Source organism: Nerophis ophidion, linkage group LG05, assembly GCF_033978795.1.
Source record: "Nerophis ophidion isolate RoL-2023_Sa linkage group LG05, RoL_Noph_v1.0, whole genome shotgun sequence".
In the NCBI taxonomy this organism is placed as follows: Eukaryota; Metazoa; Chordata; class Actinopteri; order Syngnathiformes; family Syngnathidae; genus Nerophis; species Nerophis ophidion.
This window is the reverse complement of record NC_084615.1, coordinates 68,345,837-68,362,994: the sequence shown is the minus strand read 5'-3', so window position 1 is coordinate 68,362,994 and position 17,158 is coordinate 68,345,837. Positions and strand designations below refer to the sequence as shown.

General features: G+C 41.1%; 1 protein-coding gene across 5 annotated transcripts in view; it reads right to left on the bottom strand.

Annotated features, from left to right (window-relative positions):
* The window catches only part of ebf1a (EBF transcription factor 1a), a 160,705-nt gene that overhangs the window by 47,513 nt on the left and 96,034 nt on the right, over positions 1-17,158 (bottom strand). For all 5 annotated transcript variants that reach the window (XM_061901868.1, XM_061901870.1, XM_061901869.1 and 2 more), the window contains exon 10: positions 11,838-11,964. In XM_061901868.1, the coding sequence (XP_061757852.1) occupies positions 11,838-11,964 (127 nt within the window). The remainder of the gene's footprint in view (positions 1-11,837; positions 11,965-17,158) is intronic.

Below are 17,158 nucleotides of genomic sequence, written 5' to 3'. Positions count from 1 at the left end.
TCGCTTGAAAATGTCAGGGAGACTAATGCATGGCTGGAAATTCATACAGAGAACACAGATGAGTGGAGCTTTTTGCTCTTAAAGCAAGGCAGCGAGGCGGGGAGGAGGAGCGCTAAAAGATTCTACAAATCAATGGAGGTGTGGAAGCTACTACAACCTGAGCTCTAATTATCTGTTGCAAAAAAAAAAAAAAAAAAAAGGCGTATGTCGACAGTTAACAATACCTGACAGCATGGATCATCAGTGGGAGAATGCAAATTCGGGAAGTTTGGATGAAAAGCGCGCGCTCGAATTAAGACATAACAAAACACGGGGAATCATTTCCCTCGGTGAGCGCTGCTCATTTCGGCGGCGTACAAAACAACCCACATTCCAAATTCATTTACATCATCATCACGGAGCAGATGCTTCTGTAATAAGAACTGAGCATGCTAAAGAGGGAAGACAAGCCACATGGTGCAGAAAATTAATCTCAATCTCAAATCGGGGTGTGAATTTCCTCGCAGTTAAGACGGCGTAAATGCGAAACGTGTGCTGCTATCTCAGCTGGCCCTCCGTCTCCAGCTGGAGACCGGCCGTTTTAATCAACAGCAGGCCTCCACCCAAGCTCAATAAAAGACAGCATTCACAAATAGGAGCAAGACAAGTAATTGATCTCCTCATGGTTGCACCCCACTTTTATTGCCGGATGACTACATGCTGCAGTCGGTGGTGTATCGCGTGTGCATATGAATGAGGAGTATATCTGGGAGTCTGTTTGGATAGAAAGGTAGGCAGTGCATTTCCCCTCTCATTATGTTCCCTTTTTTTGCGCTGCCATTATTGATGGATGCCTGCATTGACACCTGCGCTACCTAATGAGATCCAATACATGAGCTGTATCAAAATTCTGTCTTGACAAAGAATATCATATACTGGGACTTGATTGACACTGACACAGACACTCATTTAACACTGCATCTGAGAGCTTTTTATAACATTTTACTTAACTCGTGTATACTAAGCCGTGATGGGATATAGAAGCTGAAACTACTGTAATATACACTATTATCACTGTAAGGTTGTAGTTACTTATTTTGGATATTATTTGGTATTCAGGATCGGGTCAAACATATTCACATATTGTCGCTGTCGCCACTTTATGATGATATGGACTTTTTGTTTTTTAAAACACGTTTTTATACTACACGGTATGTGTAGTATAAAAACGTGAAAAAAGTATGTAACCAGACAACCGATGAAAACATTCTTTAGTGGCGGTACCAAAATTATTTCATTATTCTCGGTACTTTTCTAAGTAATGGGCACCACAAAAAAATTGCATTATTGGTATTATTTTAACAAAAAGTCTTACGGTATATTAAACAAATGTTTATTATTGCACATTTGTTCTTAAATAAAATACTGAACATACTAGACAACTTGTCTTTTATTAGTAAGTAAGCAAACAAAGACTCGTAATTAGTCTGCTGACATATGCAGTAACACATTGTGTCATTTTCCATTGTATTATTTTGTCAAAATTATTAAGGACAAGTGGTAGAAAATTAATGATTAATCTACTTGTTCATTTACTTTTAATATCTGCTTACTTTCTCTTTTAACATTTTCTGTTGACACTTCTGTTAAAATGTAATAATCACTTATTCTTCTGTTGTTTGATACTTTACATAAGTTTTGGATGATACCTCAAATGTGGGTATCAATATGATATCAAGTAATTATAGAATCATACATTGGTCATTTTTAAAGTCCTAATGTGTCCAGGGATATATTTCCTGAGTTTATAAACATAATATAAAAAAAAAAAAAAAAGAAAGATGTGATGCCAAAAAATAATAAAATCTATTCATAGTAGTATCGACGAGATACGCTACTGTACTTGGTATCATTACAGTGGATGTTGGGTGTAGATCCACCCATTGCGTTTGTTTACATTTTGGCCCCGGTGAGCTACGGTTTGTAGTGGAGCATGTTTAGCTATTCCTCATCCTGCAGGGATGATACTTGTAAGAAACATACATTATTTGTCACCATGGAGGCGAGGATTAGTGATTTAGAAGTCGCTAAAACACTGCCGACTGGGGCTGGACTTTAACCGCTAGCTAGTTAGCCATGTCTAAAAGTACCTCTTCCGATGGGCATTTCACCTTTATCCTTGGTTTTTAAGCCAAAATGCGTTCGTTCTGCCTTTTCTGTTTACACACTGTGTCTGCTTATAAGTACTGCGTGATTGTGCACTGCCGAACATGCTCCTTTGCTCATAAACCAGCAATGACATGACGTGACAACGACGGGGGCGCGGGGACGTGGCGGTATTTTTCAGTGACGGTATAGTACCGAATATGATTCCTTAGTATCGCGCTTCTACACTAATACTGGTATAATGTACAACCCTACACTACAATTATAAGGATTGTCTGTCTCCATTTGCTGCCGGAATTGTGCCTTAAAAGAAAAACAGTCAACTCACGATCTTCGTACGCCCCACTTTTTGTAAGATTCTGTTTCCGACAAAAAACTTGGTTATTGTCTAGCCAAACATTGCGCCTAAAAGACTCTGTTTGCCCGTTTTATCATTTTGCGGATTTTAGTAATAAAATAAAGAATTATTAGCAACTCAGTCTCTGCTTTTTTTTATTGCGTATGAATGCAGAATAAGCTACCACAGGACCAAAAAAAGAGAAACACTATTAAACTCAAGAGAAATGTTAAAAAAAATGATCTGCATTTATATAGCGCTTTATTATACCTGGAATGATACCCAAAGCGCTTTACATTGTGCATCACATTCACCCATGCACTTAAAGGCTGATGGCGGAAGCTGCCGTGAAAGGCACTAACTAAGAACAATCAGGAGCACTTATTTTTTTGGTGTCTTGCTAAGGGACACCTCGACATGAGCTCTCCAGGCCTAGATTGAACCAGTAACCCTTATAAGATAAGGGTACAAATACTGTTGATTAGTTTTTTTTCAGAATTATTCTCTATAATGCGGCTGCTAGACTTTTGACAAGAACAAGAAAGTTTGATCACATTACGCCTGTACTGGCTCACCTGCACTGGCTTCCTGTGCACTTAAGATGTGACTTTAAGGTTTTACTACTTACGTATAAAATACTACACGGTCTAGCTCCATCCTATCTTGCCGATTGTATTGTACCATATGTCCCGGCAAGAAATCTGCTTTCAAAGGACTCCGGCTTATTAGTGATTCCCAATGCCCAAAAAAAGTCTGCGGGCTATAGAGCGTTTTCATTTCGGGCTCCAGTACTCTGGAATGCCCTCCCGGTAAAAGTTTGTGATGCCACCTCAGTAGAAGCATTTAAGTCTCACCTTAAAACTCGTTTGTATACTCTGGCCTTTAAATAGACTCCTTTTTAGACCAGTTGATCTGCCGTTTCTTTTCTTTTTCTCCTATGTCCCACTCTCCCTTGTGGAGGGGGTCCGGTCCGATCCGGTGGCCATGTACTGGTCGCCTGTGTATCGGCTGGGGACATCTCTGCGCTGCTGATCCGCCTCCGCTTGGGATGTTTTCCTGCTGGCTCCGCTGTGAACGGGACTCCCGCTGCTGTGTTGGATCCGCTTTGGACTGGACTCTTGCGACTGTGTTGGATCCATTATGGATTGAACTTTCACAGTATCATGTAAGACCCGCTCGACATCCATTGCTTTCCTCCTCTCCAAGGTTCTAATAGTCATCCTTGTCACCGATGTCCCACTGGGTGTGAGTTTTCCTTGCCCTTATGTGGGCCTACCGAGGATGTCGTAGTGGTTTGTGCGGCCCTTTGAGACACTAGTTATTTAGGGCTATATAAGTAAACATTGATTGATTGATTGATTGATATATAATGTATTTGTCACACCTGGGTGAAGTCTTGTCTGGGTTTTGTCTGGTTTCATGTTTTTTCATTTCCTGTTTTATTTTGAAAGGCTGACTCTGCCTCTCGTTTCAGATCACTTGCCCTTCCTCCTGTTTCACTGGTCTGACGTCCTTCCTGATTGCCTGATTGTGCCCACCTGTGTCACCCGCCCTCATGTGTATAAATGTCTCGCCCTCCTCTTGTCCTGTGCCGGAGTGTTTTCGTATCTTTTGTGCGTACCTCCAGCGTTCCATGTCCACAGTCATTGCCATGTTTTTGTACCCTTTTGATCCACGGGAGTTTATTTGTTTGTAAACCTTTTGTCAGGTAAGATTAGCTTCCTAGCATCGCCTCCGTTGGAGCGCTTTTTGTTGTAGTTTGCATTTGGTATTCTTAGCACCTTTTTCCCTCCGCTGCTGGAGCGTTTTGAGTTTATTGAGATTTTTGTTAGTTTAGAGGTTAGGTAAACTCTGTTTTGATAGCCTGTTTAGTTTCTCCCCTTTTGGACCCTTTCCCTTATCCAAATAAATATATTTTCTTAAAATCCTGCATCTGTGTTCAGAGTCCTGTTCAGGCCTTGACAGTATTAAGTGTTAATATTTTTCTATGTTTGGAACAAATGTATTACATTTACACTATTTCTTGTAAAACTGCTTTGGTTTGTGCACGACTAGGCCTTTTTGAACGAATTGCGAACAGAAATTCGAAGTCTTACTGTACAGTGATACCTCAACTTAACAGTGTTTTGAGATAAGCTCTGTCTCTTGGCTTATTGTTATGCTTTAAGTTGCTGTGTATGTGTCAAAGTGAACCTGCCTAAAACCTCTGGTCTTACTCAAAAGTGGTAGCTTATAGCTAGAGATAGAAATAAATTGGTCTTTCAACAACTGTAAAGGAGAAAGTAAGTGTGAAAGGCAGTGCTGAGAAGAAGAAATGGATGGTATTCATTGAATTAAAGAAAGAAATCATCAAAAACATGAGCAAGCATGTCACCAACTTGGCAGTGCATTTTGAGCATTTCATTGCAAGTCTGCTCTACATTGAAACATAAAGAGATTATAGTCAGCCAATAATATTAAGGTAATATCTAAAGGGTTGGACATTTATCCATGAAAAAATAAAGCTGCTTATGATGTGTTTGACGGTGTTGCAGCTGCAAGGAGATACCGTAGAAGTCCACTTTCCAAAGTTAATGCAGTACTTTTTAACGCAGTATTAATACATTACTGTCATGATCCACATGTAGGATCATGGCATATTCTGGTTTTGGTTCTGTTTATCGCATTCTGTCCAGTATTTGTCTTCCTCAGTTCTTTGTGGCACTTCCTGGTTTTGTTCCGTTGTTATAGTTACCCATTTAGTGTCACCTGTCTCTCCTTTGATCACGTGCACCTGCCCTTGATTATTTATCTCCCTATCTAAGACAGGCTTTGTTTGACTTTGTTTCTTGGACTCTTGTTTGCTCCAACACAACAGATGATGTGGCATTCCAGCATTGTGGTAACTATTAGCGCTCGATTATCTTCCACGCTATTTTGTTTGTTCTTTTCCCTAGTTCTCACGCTAGCGCTTTCTGTTCTTTCTAACTTGCACGCTAGTTCTGTTGTTTTGTTTGTTAGTGCCTTCATGTAAAGTGTTTTGTTTCCTAGTCTGTTTTATAGTGTTCTTTAGTGTGTAAATAAATCATTATGTGTTGGATCCGCTTTGGACTGGACTCTTGCGACTGTGTTGGAACCATTATGGATTGAACTTTCACAGTATCATGTTAGACCCGCTCGACATCCATTGCTTTCCTCCTCTCCAAGGTTCTCATAGTCATCATTGTCACTGACGTCCCACTGGGTGTGAGTTTTCCTTGCCCTTATGTGGGCCTACCGAGGATGTCGTAGTGGTTTGTGCAGCCCTTTGAGACACTAGTGATTTAGGGCTATATAAGTAAACATTGATTGATTGATTGATCCTTACCCTCACGCTGTGTTCCATCTTTTCTGCACCACGAGAGAACTCGTCACCACAATGCCACCGAAACGTCACAATTACTTTTCAAAAAATACTGTAGTTGTTAGTAATACATGCAATTGTATTGTTTTTATACAATATTTTAATCTAAAAATATGTTTTTCTTTTTAAGAGGGATGTTACATGTTAAAATTGTTCTATTTAGGGGGCTGAGAACAATGATGAAATTGATTTCAGGTCATTTAAAAGGGCGCATATATCATTGGTTAATTTATTTTTGTTGTTGTTTTACTTTTGAAGCTGTATGTAGAAATGCAACTGGTTGCATGAGCTCTGCTATTTTAATGTATTTAATGTAATTTGTGTTCTTTGATGTTTCTCTCTTACACATATGTTGATGTGTGCTATGGCTATGAAGTTTTTTTCTTTATTGGTCTCAGTCTGGACCCCCTCTCCAGGGGCCCAGGCTAAGACTGAATATATATATATATGTATATATATATATATATATATATATATACCCAATATCCAGCCAGCACTGCAAGACATATATTAGTGAAGTGAAGTGAATTATATTTACATAGCGCTTTTCTCTAGTGACTCAAAGCGCTTTACATAGTGAAACCCAATATCTAAGTTACATTTAAACCAGTGTGGGTGGCACTGGGAGCAGGTGGGTAAAGTGTCTTGCCCAAGGACACAACGGCCGTGACTAGGATGGCTGAAGCGGGAATCGAACCTGCAACCCTCAAGTTGCTGACACGGCCGCTCTACCAACCAAGCTATACCGCCCCTATATATATATATATATATATATATATGTATATATATATATATATATATACATATAGATCGGCAACACTAAATTGGCCCTAGTGTGCGAATGTGAGTGTGAATGTTGTCTGTCTATCTGTGTTGGCCCTGCGATGAGGTGGCGACTTGTCCAGGGTGTACTCCGCCTTCCGCCCGATAGTAGCTGAGATAGGCACCAGCGCCCCTCGCGACCCCAAAGGGAATAAGCGGTACAGTATATATATATATATATATATATATATATATATATATATATATATATATATATATATATATATATATACTGTATACACACACACAAACTTTTTTTTTTTTTTACCCATCCCCCAAGTCCTTCCCCTCTCCAGCATTTACCAGTTTCTCACCTTTTTTGTAAGGGGCGCCGGAAGTTGGCAGACCCGTCTGCGATCCTGATCTGTCTCTCTGTAATGTTGGTCTGCTCTTGAATGGGATTGTGCTGAAAATCTTAATTTCCCCTCTGGGAATAATAAAGTACTTCTGATTCTGATTCTGAGGTTGAGGTACGGCTCTAATCCCGCTTTAAACCACAACCCCTGCATTTGCTTTACAACAAAGACGCATCAAAGAGACAAGTTGCAACTTAGCATTATGAACGTATAAAATGTTTTGACAATAAAGTTCGGTTTTCACTGAGCAGCTTGCGGGTAAAAACCGGGGTGACAGAAATCTGCTGATTCCAGTGTAAAGTGCTTCGCTTTGATGACATGGTGAGCAGGATTTTGATGTCTAAATGCGCCTATTGTAACCTCACCTTTCATTTTGGTCTTTCCAGTATAAAATGACAAGGAGCAGACAAATTTGCAGCACAGACGCACAAATGAGCAGAGACGTCAGGCGTCCTCTCAGCTGGTTTTAAATTCCCTTCTTGACTTTTTGTCTCTGAATGATGTTTCCTAAACACCCAATATCCAGCCAGCACTGCGAGACAACCCCTGATGTTTGTCCGTGCGCGTGTGCAGATGCCCGCCGCTGCATGCGGTGCCGACCTTAATGTGAGCAAGCAGGCCCTTTTAATATCAGCACAGGCTGGAGTGGAAGCACTAAGCAGACAAGGCTGCATACTGAGGAGGGAGGGATTGCCTTTTTAACGACAAGGGCGATTCATCAATTTTCTCAATCTGTTGGCCAGCACCTCTGTGCCACACAAACACACACACACACACACACACACACACACACACACACACACAAACACACCCTGCTGACATGCACTATTATTACCGTCTTATATTGCTTGGAGAAAAGAAAAGAGAGCGCTCCACTGATGAATGTTATGTAGACAGCAATCCAGTTAAAGGTGATACACAGTCAAACATGGAAATGCATTTAAACAGGGTGGAGAGGGAAGAGGCAGCAAGCAATGACCTGATAATGATGGAGAAAGAAAGAGAGCGAGATTAGGGGGACACGTAAGCCCCAGAGGTGGGTAAGGCAGAGGGCATATAGAAGCAGAGAGGGGGGATAAGGGGATGAAAAGACAGAGGAAGAGTGGAGAATGGAAAACATTCTTTTATTCTTATCAGTGGAGAGCTTAATTGCCTTTGATGAGTCTAATTGGAGCTTTCTGAAGTCGAACGGCAAAGGAGTCCTCAGAGACAGCGGAGAACACATTACAGTAATGGCTTCTGCACCAAAAGTCCCCTTCTTGTCTCCTCCGTCCTGCACCGCTTCTAAATGTTCCTGGGTGCTTGTTGTAGAGCATCAATGACCATGTTTGCCGAAGCAAACCTATGGACGGTAGGGTCTGTACGTGTGTGTGTGTGTGTGTGTGTGTGTGTGTGTTTGCAAAGTAGCAGTAGCAGCAGTATTGGGTATGTGTTGACTTAATTAGGTCTGTGTGCTGCTCGCTTTCCTCTCCTCAGCAGAAGTTGATTAGCAAAGCCAGCTGTCCCCAACGTAATTCAGGGTGTGTGTGCATGTGTGTGCGCACGCAATATACGAGCGTATGGGTGTCTGCGAGTGTGTACGCGCGAGCTGCCAGCTGCCACGCAGTGCTGCCAATCCTCCATGATTAGTACCCACTGGCAACTGGGCTCAAACTGGTGCCAAACAGACCCAGGAGGCCAACATGCCCCACGGTAATCCACCATCTCTCTCCTCGTCGCTTGCTTTGTTCCTCCAAATACTTTGTCATGTGAGGCGCTGCCGGGCGGATACAATTAGCCACCGACGATGGGGTCTATAGGCCTTGACACGGGCCACTATTCCAGGGAAGGTGCCGCGCTCCGTAGGTGTGGCATGACGGTCCAAGTGGATGTTTCCTGCTCGGTCTCACCTGTTGAGACCCTTCAACGTGCCAGCGGCGAAGAGGCAAAGGCGGCAGAGGCTGAATTTGTTCAAAGAGGCAAGTTTGGAATAAGTGGATGTGACAAGGTGAAAGAGTGGAGGGCTGGGAAGAGATGTGTTTATGCATACCCTTTCCCCGTGTCTGGCACATTAAAAGGCTGCACATACACACTCACACACACACACACACACACACACACACACACACCTATGCACATTTATAGGCTTGGCAGCGTTGAGGGCTGTTGGACAGCTCTGGCATGGCAAAGGCTGCCCACCCATCTGCCCTCTGTCTTGGTAATGCAGTTAGAGTGGTTATGCATGCGTGCGGTGACTTCCACACTTACACTAACCCAGTGGTTCTTAACCTTGTTGGAGGCACCAAACCCCACCAGTTTCATATGTGCATTCACCGAACCCTTCTTTAGTGAAAAATAAAATGTTTTTTTTTTCAAATTCAAGACAAAGTTGTATGTTTTTGGTAACACTTCAGTATAGGGGAACATATTCTAAGTAACAAAGACTTAATTTAGAGTTATTTGGACACTAGGGGAACATGTTCTAAGTCGGTGGTTCTCAACCTTTTTTAAGTGATGTACCCCCTGTGAACATTTTTTTAATTCAAGTACCCCCTAATCAGAGCAAAGCATTTTTGGTTGAAAAAAAGAGATAAAGAAGTAAAATACAGCACTATGTCATATTGCTCATTTGTAGTGGTCTTTCTTGAACTATTTAGAAAAAAAGATATAAAAATAACTAGTGATTCAATTATAAATAAAGATTTGTACACATAGAAGTAATCATCAACTTAAAGTACCCTCTTTGGGGATTGTAATAGAGATCCATTTGGATTCATGAACTTAATACTAAACATTTCTTCACAAAAAAAGAAATCTTTAACATCAATATTTATGGAACATGTCCACAAAAAATCTAGCTGTCAACACTGAATATTGCATTGTTGCATTTCTTTTCACAGTTTATGAACTTACATTCATATTTTGTTGAAGCGTTATTCAATAAATACATTTATTGAATAACGGTATAGCTCGGTTGGTAGAGTGGCCGTGCCGGCAACTTGAGGGTTGCAGGTTCAATTCCCGCTTCCGCCATCCTAGTCACTGCCGTTGTGTCCTTGGGCAAGACACTTTACCCACCTGCTCCCAGTGACACCCACACTGGTTTAAATGTAACTTAGATATTGGGTTTCACTATGTAAAGCGCTTTGAGTCACTAGAGAAAAGCGTTATATAAATATAATTCACTTCACTTTATAAAGGGTTTTTGAATTGTAGCTAATTTTGGAATATTTTTGAAAAATCTCGAGTACCCCTTGGCATACCTTCAAGTACCCCCAGGGGTACGCATACCCCCATTTGAGAACCACTGGGCTTCACGGTGGAAGAGGGGTTAGTGCGTCTGCCTCACAATACAAAGGTCCTGCAGTCCTGGGTTCAAATCCAGGCTCGGGATCTTTCTGTGTGGAGTTTGCATGTTCTCCCCGTGAATGCGTGGGTTCCCTCCGGGTACTCCGGCTTCCTCCCACTTCCAAAGACATGCACCTGGGGATAGGTTGATTGGCAACACTAAATTGGACCTAGTGTGTGAATGTGAGTGTGAATGTTGTCTGTCTATCTGTGTTGGCCCTGCGATGAGGTGGCGACTTGTCCAGGGTGTACCCCGCCTTCCGCCCGATTGTAGCTGAGATAGGCGCCAGCGCCCCCCGCGACCCCGAAAGGGAATAAGCGGTAGAAAATGGATGGATGGATGGATGTTCTAAGTAATAGAATATGTTAGTTATTTGGTTAGGGTTAGGGTCAGGGTTAGAGTTATAATAAGGCCATGCCGAATAGGGCATTAATTAGTACTTAATGACTAGTTAAGAACCAATATGTTACTAATTTGCATGTTAATAAGCAACTAATTAATGGTGAACATGTTCCCCATACTGAATTGTTACCATATTTTTTTTACTGGTGCACAAAACCAACCGTGCATGAACATTACCTTGTTCAAACAACAAAACTAAGACAGGGCATAAACCCACAACAAATTACACACCTGCAAATCAGTCAGCTGTTGCCGTATCTGTAATATGCCAACAGGGAGAAGTTTGTATTTACACGAAGAGTCGGGTGTGTTTTGATCCCCGCCGAACTCCTGAGGTCGACTCACCGCATTCTAGGGTTCGATCGAACCCTGGTTAAGAACCACTGCACTAACCACCTAGTAGCCTTCTTTGCCACACAGATTCTGTCAATGTACAATAATTAAAAGACATGCAAAAAAAAAAAAGATAAATAAAAGGGAACCAGCCAGCACGTTTGCACAAATGTGATTTTGTCAAATGTTGGCACTTCCAGTGGGGGCTTTACTTGCTAAATCCATCAGTGGTTGAGATTACAGACAGATTTATGTGATTCACATTCTCCCCTGAGACCTGTGTCCACGCGTCGGTTAATCACTGCTTCACATTCACTCTCTCCGCTGCTCTTTTCACCGCCTGGCTATAAATCTATGCCGATACATTCTGATGTAACACACCCGCCATCAGAAATCTCAGTATGGATCGCCCCTACCGGGTTAAATCTCGATAATCCCTCTAATCAAAAGGTTAAACCTCCCCCTGACCTTCACCTGCTTCATAAAAGGAGGCAAACATATTCATTCCCTGATGTGATGCTCCACACCCGCCTTAGTCATACTTTGGATATATGCATTCCATGCACATTAGCGCTGTGAAAAATATGAGGCACAACTTTTCCTATCAAGGAGCGAACAGCATTATACTGTCAGCCAGCAGGTCGGTAGACTGGAGTTGTATGATCTCTTTTAATTACACAGTCAACGACTGTAATTAGAGAACATTGGTGCATACAGTATAGGTAGTAATACCTGTGTAGATGAAGCGTCCAGGTGTGCCTTTGCAGAACTGTTTGGATTTGTAGGACAGCGTGACCTCCACCACCCCGGGGATGTGTCTGGGTGGTGTCTGTACTCGGATGGCATGTGGGGTGATCAGCTGTGGACAGACAGGTAATTTTGATTAATAGGAGTTATCGACAATACAATATCATTATTCAGACCCTCATGGATATTGCAATGTTGGGATTGCGCCAAGTTATTTAAATTCAACCATACAACCAATTTTCGACCCCTTGTCCCTCTCGAATCCCTGCAAATCATGCACTGAATTGATTAACGTGGACCCCGACTTAAACAAGTTGAAAAACTTATTCGGGTGTTACCATTTAGTGGTCAATTGTACGGAATATGTACTGTACTGTGCAATCTACTAATAAAAATATCAATCAATCAATCAAAAGACTCGCAACTTTGTCCAATCCCTTAAACTTCCTCGCAACCCATATCATCACTTTGAAGCGTGATCCCATTTGTCCCTGAGCAGCGTCCGAAACGTGCACTATAGACAAGGAGCATGCATAGGCGCCGATCCAATGCTGAGCACCCACATGGGATCAACAGCAACTTTCAATCTTTAAAATAATTTTGGAAAAATCAATCTTGTTGTAGTTAATTTTGTGGCAAGTTTGGTCCGTCTGAAAAAAAAATAAAGCCACAAATCATATGGGATATTAACTTCGCTGAAAGTAAAAAAAAAATGTAAATACACACACACCGAGCACCCACTGGCAGAAATGTAGATCGGCGCCTATGGGAGCATGAATAGACTTGAAATTAGTCAGTGCATAGCTGGTAAAAAATATGTAATTTGTACAGTATTGCTGCATGACAGTACAGTATTTCCGGTGATTTTTAACTGTGAAAGTTTTTCGTTAATTTTTTCCACATGTGGAGGCTGAGATAATCACAGACATATTAGTGTACTTTGTTGTAATAAAGCCTATTTCGCACATTTTTTGTTCCATGTTGGCAAGATGCATTTCATATTTTTTTTGTTCTTTGTTAGTGCTGTTGAATGATTATATTTAAATCTGATTAATCTCACCTTTTCATTCTATAATGGTAATTATGGTGGATTGCAGTGAATTTCTTGCATGCATAATTTAAATCAACTTAAAAAAAAATACCCTAATATTTTGTCAATACGCCATTTTATTGTCAGACTGTCACGTCTGTAAATCTGGTTTTATGTTTGATCATGTTTTGTTTTGTTTTCTGGACTTGTTCCGTTTTTTCACTTCCTGGTTTGTTTTTGTTACCATGACAACTCATTGATTTTCACCTTGCCCTCCTAGTCACGCCCCTGCCCTCAGTCCCGCACCTGTTCCTAATCATCACAGCCACTACTTAAGTCATTTTCTTTCTGTCCATCAGTCTGGGATTATTGCATTCTGCTTCATGTAAGTGTTTTTGTGTTAGTTATTCATAGTTCTGCCACAGTGCAAGTTTAAGTTTAGTTCATTGTCTTTCATGCCATCGAGCAGTTGTTTTGTTTTCCTGTTTGTATTTTTGTAGCAAAGTTTTGCACCTCTTTGTGAGCGCCCTTAGTTTGTTTATTTTTGGATTTAGTATTCCAAATAAACAAACATGTACTCACAGTCACGTCTGGCTCGTCCCGTATTCTCCTTGCATCGAAGAAGCAAAAATAATCCATGTCCAGGTGTGACACAGACTGTCATACCGGAACATGTTGTGCTTGAATGCACTTTATTTATTTACTCAAAACCTCGTCACAGTTTTATTTAAAGTACAGTCAGTTTATTTGAAAGTGAAATTTGCCAATGAGCAAAATAGTTGGCGTCTCCTCAATCATCTTTGCCCTGACAAATGCATTACTTACAGCAAAGCAACCCTATCAGCACCTATCAGGAAACCATCTGGATTAGGGTAAGAAGCAATTGTAGTCAAAATAAATAGCGCAAATAGCGCAATGCACTTCTGCCATGACTCGCCTCCGCCAAATTTTCACTGGTTGACGTGTGTGTGACGATTGCTGATATCCAGCTAGTCTCTTAAGTGAATGAGATAAATACACAATACGAAGTTCCTGCAGTCCTGGGTTCAAATCCAGGCTCGGTATCTTTCTGTGTGGAGTTTGCATGTTCTCCCCGTGACTGCGTGGGTTCCCTCCGGGTACTCCGGCTTCCTCCCACTTCCAAAGACATGCACCTGGGGATAGGTTGATTGGCAGCACTGAGTTGGCCCTAGTGTGTGAATGTGGGTGTGAATGTTGTCTGTCTAGCTGAGTTGGCCCTGGTGTGTGAATGTGGGTGTGAGTGTTGTCTGTCTAGCTGTGTCGGCCCTTCGATGAGGTGGCGACTTGTCCGGGGTGTGGCCCGCCTTCCGCCCGATTGTAGCTGAGATAGGCGCCAGCGCCCGCCGCGACCCCAAAAGGGAATAAGCGGTAGAAAATGGATGGATGGAATGGAATCTGTGTTTTTCCAATATTAAATTAATCGATTCTTGTGATTAACCACATTAGATAACACGTTAACTTTGACAACCCTATTATTTTTTATTTATTTATTAATTATGTTTTCTTCAACTAATTTCCCTATTATAATTACGCAGGGAGACAATCACAATTTAGAGAAATTTGCACTGTTCCCTGCATTATTGTTTATAATAAACACTTAAAACATGTATTTACGTTGTAATTTTGGGTAAAAAAAACCTCATGAGATCAGATATCTCAAAAAAGACCTGCGAGATCCTGTGAGGACATGTAAACTGCTATCAAGGTACAGTACATAAATGTTAGATTTGTTAAAATCTTGTGCTTTTGGGACTTAAGCCTCCAAAACAAAACTTAAAACAATGATATCAAATTTGTAAAATCAGAAGCCAATGCTAAAGATGAGCCTCAAAACATTGTAACCTTTGCCGCAGCTTATTTATTTGTACTTATTTTTTTAAAGCAGCAAATTCAGTCATTTTAGGCTAAAAAAATAAAAAAATAAAACAGTTAAATTCTCAAGAGTCTGATTACGTTAATGATTTTAGGTGGCAATGGTTTAAATCTGGCTATGATTTTACTCGGGTATTCCGGTTTCCTCCCACATGGAAACTAAATTGTCCAAATGTGTGAATCTGGTTGTAAATTGTTCTTGACTGTATCTGTATGTGTCCTGTGATTATTGGTGACCTGTCCTAAAGACACTAAAGTCAAGCTGGGTTAGGCTTCAGCTGACCCATCGCCCTTAACAGGTTAAGATTAGACATATCATGAATTAATTTCTATTCACAATTGGCATAATTCATAGTTTAATGCAGCCAATTTTGACTATTGCGTGCATCAATCAGTAAAGTCTGACCTTTAATTAAAAACATAACTAAATTATTCTCTGATTGATCAGTCAGATAGTATGGTGGCAAATTATAAAACAATATAATTCATCATGATGCATGCAAATGTTAGAATATTATACAAAATATACAATAAAGACACACATTTGACTTGAACTTCCTTAGAAAGAGTACATATTCAGCTGGCCTTTACGCTGCGTACTATCTGTTGTTTCGGGGACATTGATGCATGTTTTGTATGTCCAATCACTGGTACAGGGCTGAAAGAATGATGTTCAAGTTGTCTTCAATAGCAAAATAAATAATGGTTCAAAGGTTAAAGTCTTCAAAAGAAGGAACTGACCAGATTTTTACATCTTCAATGGATACTTTTTTTAATAATCTGCACATAGTTTTGACAAAATTATTTTCATTGATGGATGAAACAACTCAACCGTCGCCCTCTTCGTCACTTCCTTTTTTTTGGAGTCGACCCACCTACGTGAACACTTTTTGTCACGTGGACTAATTGACCCATCGGACTTGTCTGCCCTTTTACTATAAAGACAGTGAAAAATTATTCGTCATCATCATTCTAAAGCTCACGTTTGCAGAAGTTTGCTCTTGGTGTTCTCTTACGTCAGGGGTGTCCAAACTTTTTCCAAAAAGGGCCGCACACGGAAAAATTTAAACATGCGGGGGCCCTTTTTGATATTTTTTATTTTCAAACCATAACAAAATATATGGATTTTTTTTTAATCATTTAGGCTCCTGGGGAGCATAGAGGGTCTCAGACACTAAAATGTTAAAAATAAGTCAAATTATTATTATTATTTTTTAGTTAATGCTTACAGTAAATTTCTATATCAACTTGAGGTTGACATACAGTAAAATAAACAAAGTTTTATGCCTTTTCTGTCAAAGACAACTTTGTTTTTATAGTAAAACTGAAATATGCAGTATTTAGATTGATAGATAGATATTACTTTATTGGTTCCTTCAGGGGCTTCACGGTGGCAGAGGGGTTAGTGCGTCTGCCTCACAATACAAAGGTCCTGCAGTCCTGGGTTCAAATCCAGGCTCGGGATCTTTCTGTGTGGAGTTTGCATGTTCTCCCCGTGACTGCGTGGGTTCCCTCCGGGTACTCCGGCTTCCTCCCACTTCCAAAGACATGCACCTGGGGATAAGTTGATTGGCAACACTAAATTGGCCCTAGTGTGTGAATGTGAGTGTGAATGTTGTCTGTCTATCTGTGTTGGGCCTGCGATGAGGTGGCGACTTGTCCAGGGTGTACACCGCCTTCCGCCCGATTGTAGCTGAGATAGGCGCCAGCGCCCCCCGCGACCCCAAAAGGGAATAAGCAGTAGAAAATGGATGGATGGTTCCTTCAGGAGAGTTCCGTTATTTAGCAAATAAAGCCCTCAAAGATCAATAATGCAGGACACCATTGGTTTTAATTATTTAATATTTTGACATTGCTTATAGGGTTAGGCGCAATAAGTTTTCAACTTCGGCCTAAACCCTTTCGGTCTGCAACATTTTTTTTTTCTCATTTTCAATCTATGTGTGTATAACTGTTTGTTTGTTGACCGAAGAACAATACACTTGAACTTGAACTAAATCATCGTGCTCTAAAGGCCTGAGGTGAGCTGATAAAGCCTAAGGCAGTGTCATGCTAAAGATGGTTATCAGTGCTGACATGGATCTTTACAGAGGGCTTCAAAAGTAGTCTATGAATAAAACAGCCCTCCCTCCGCAAACATCTATTATGCCGTATAAGTAAACGTATGATATGCTCATCCTCTCTGCCCCTGTCTCGGTGTCTGTCAGTGCTGGCTGTCTAGCTGCCGTGAGCTTACATTAAAGCACCACAGTTGTCTTTAAGAGGCTCGCTTAGAGTGGCTGATGAGCCCACTCGCCATGCGTGTGTGTGTGTGTGTGTGTGTGGGCGCGTGCTGAAGGCTCTTTGAAGGAAAGCGGCAACAAGACAAAACACAGATGAGACC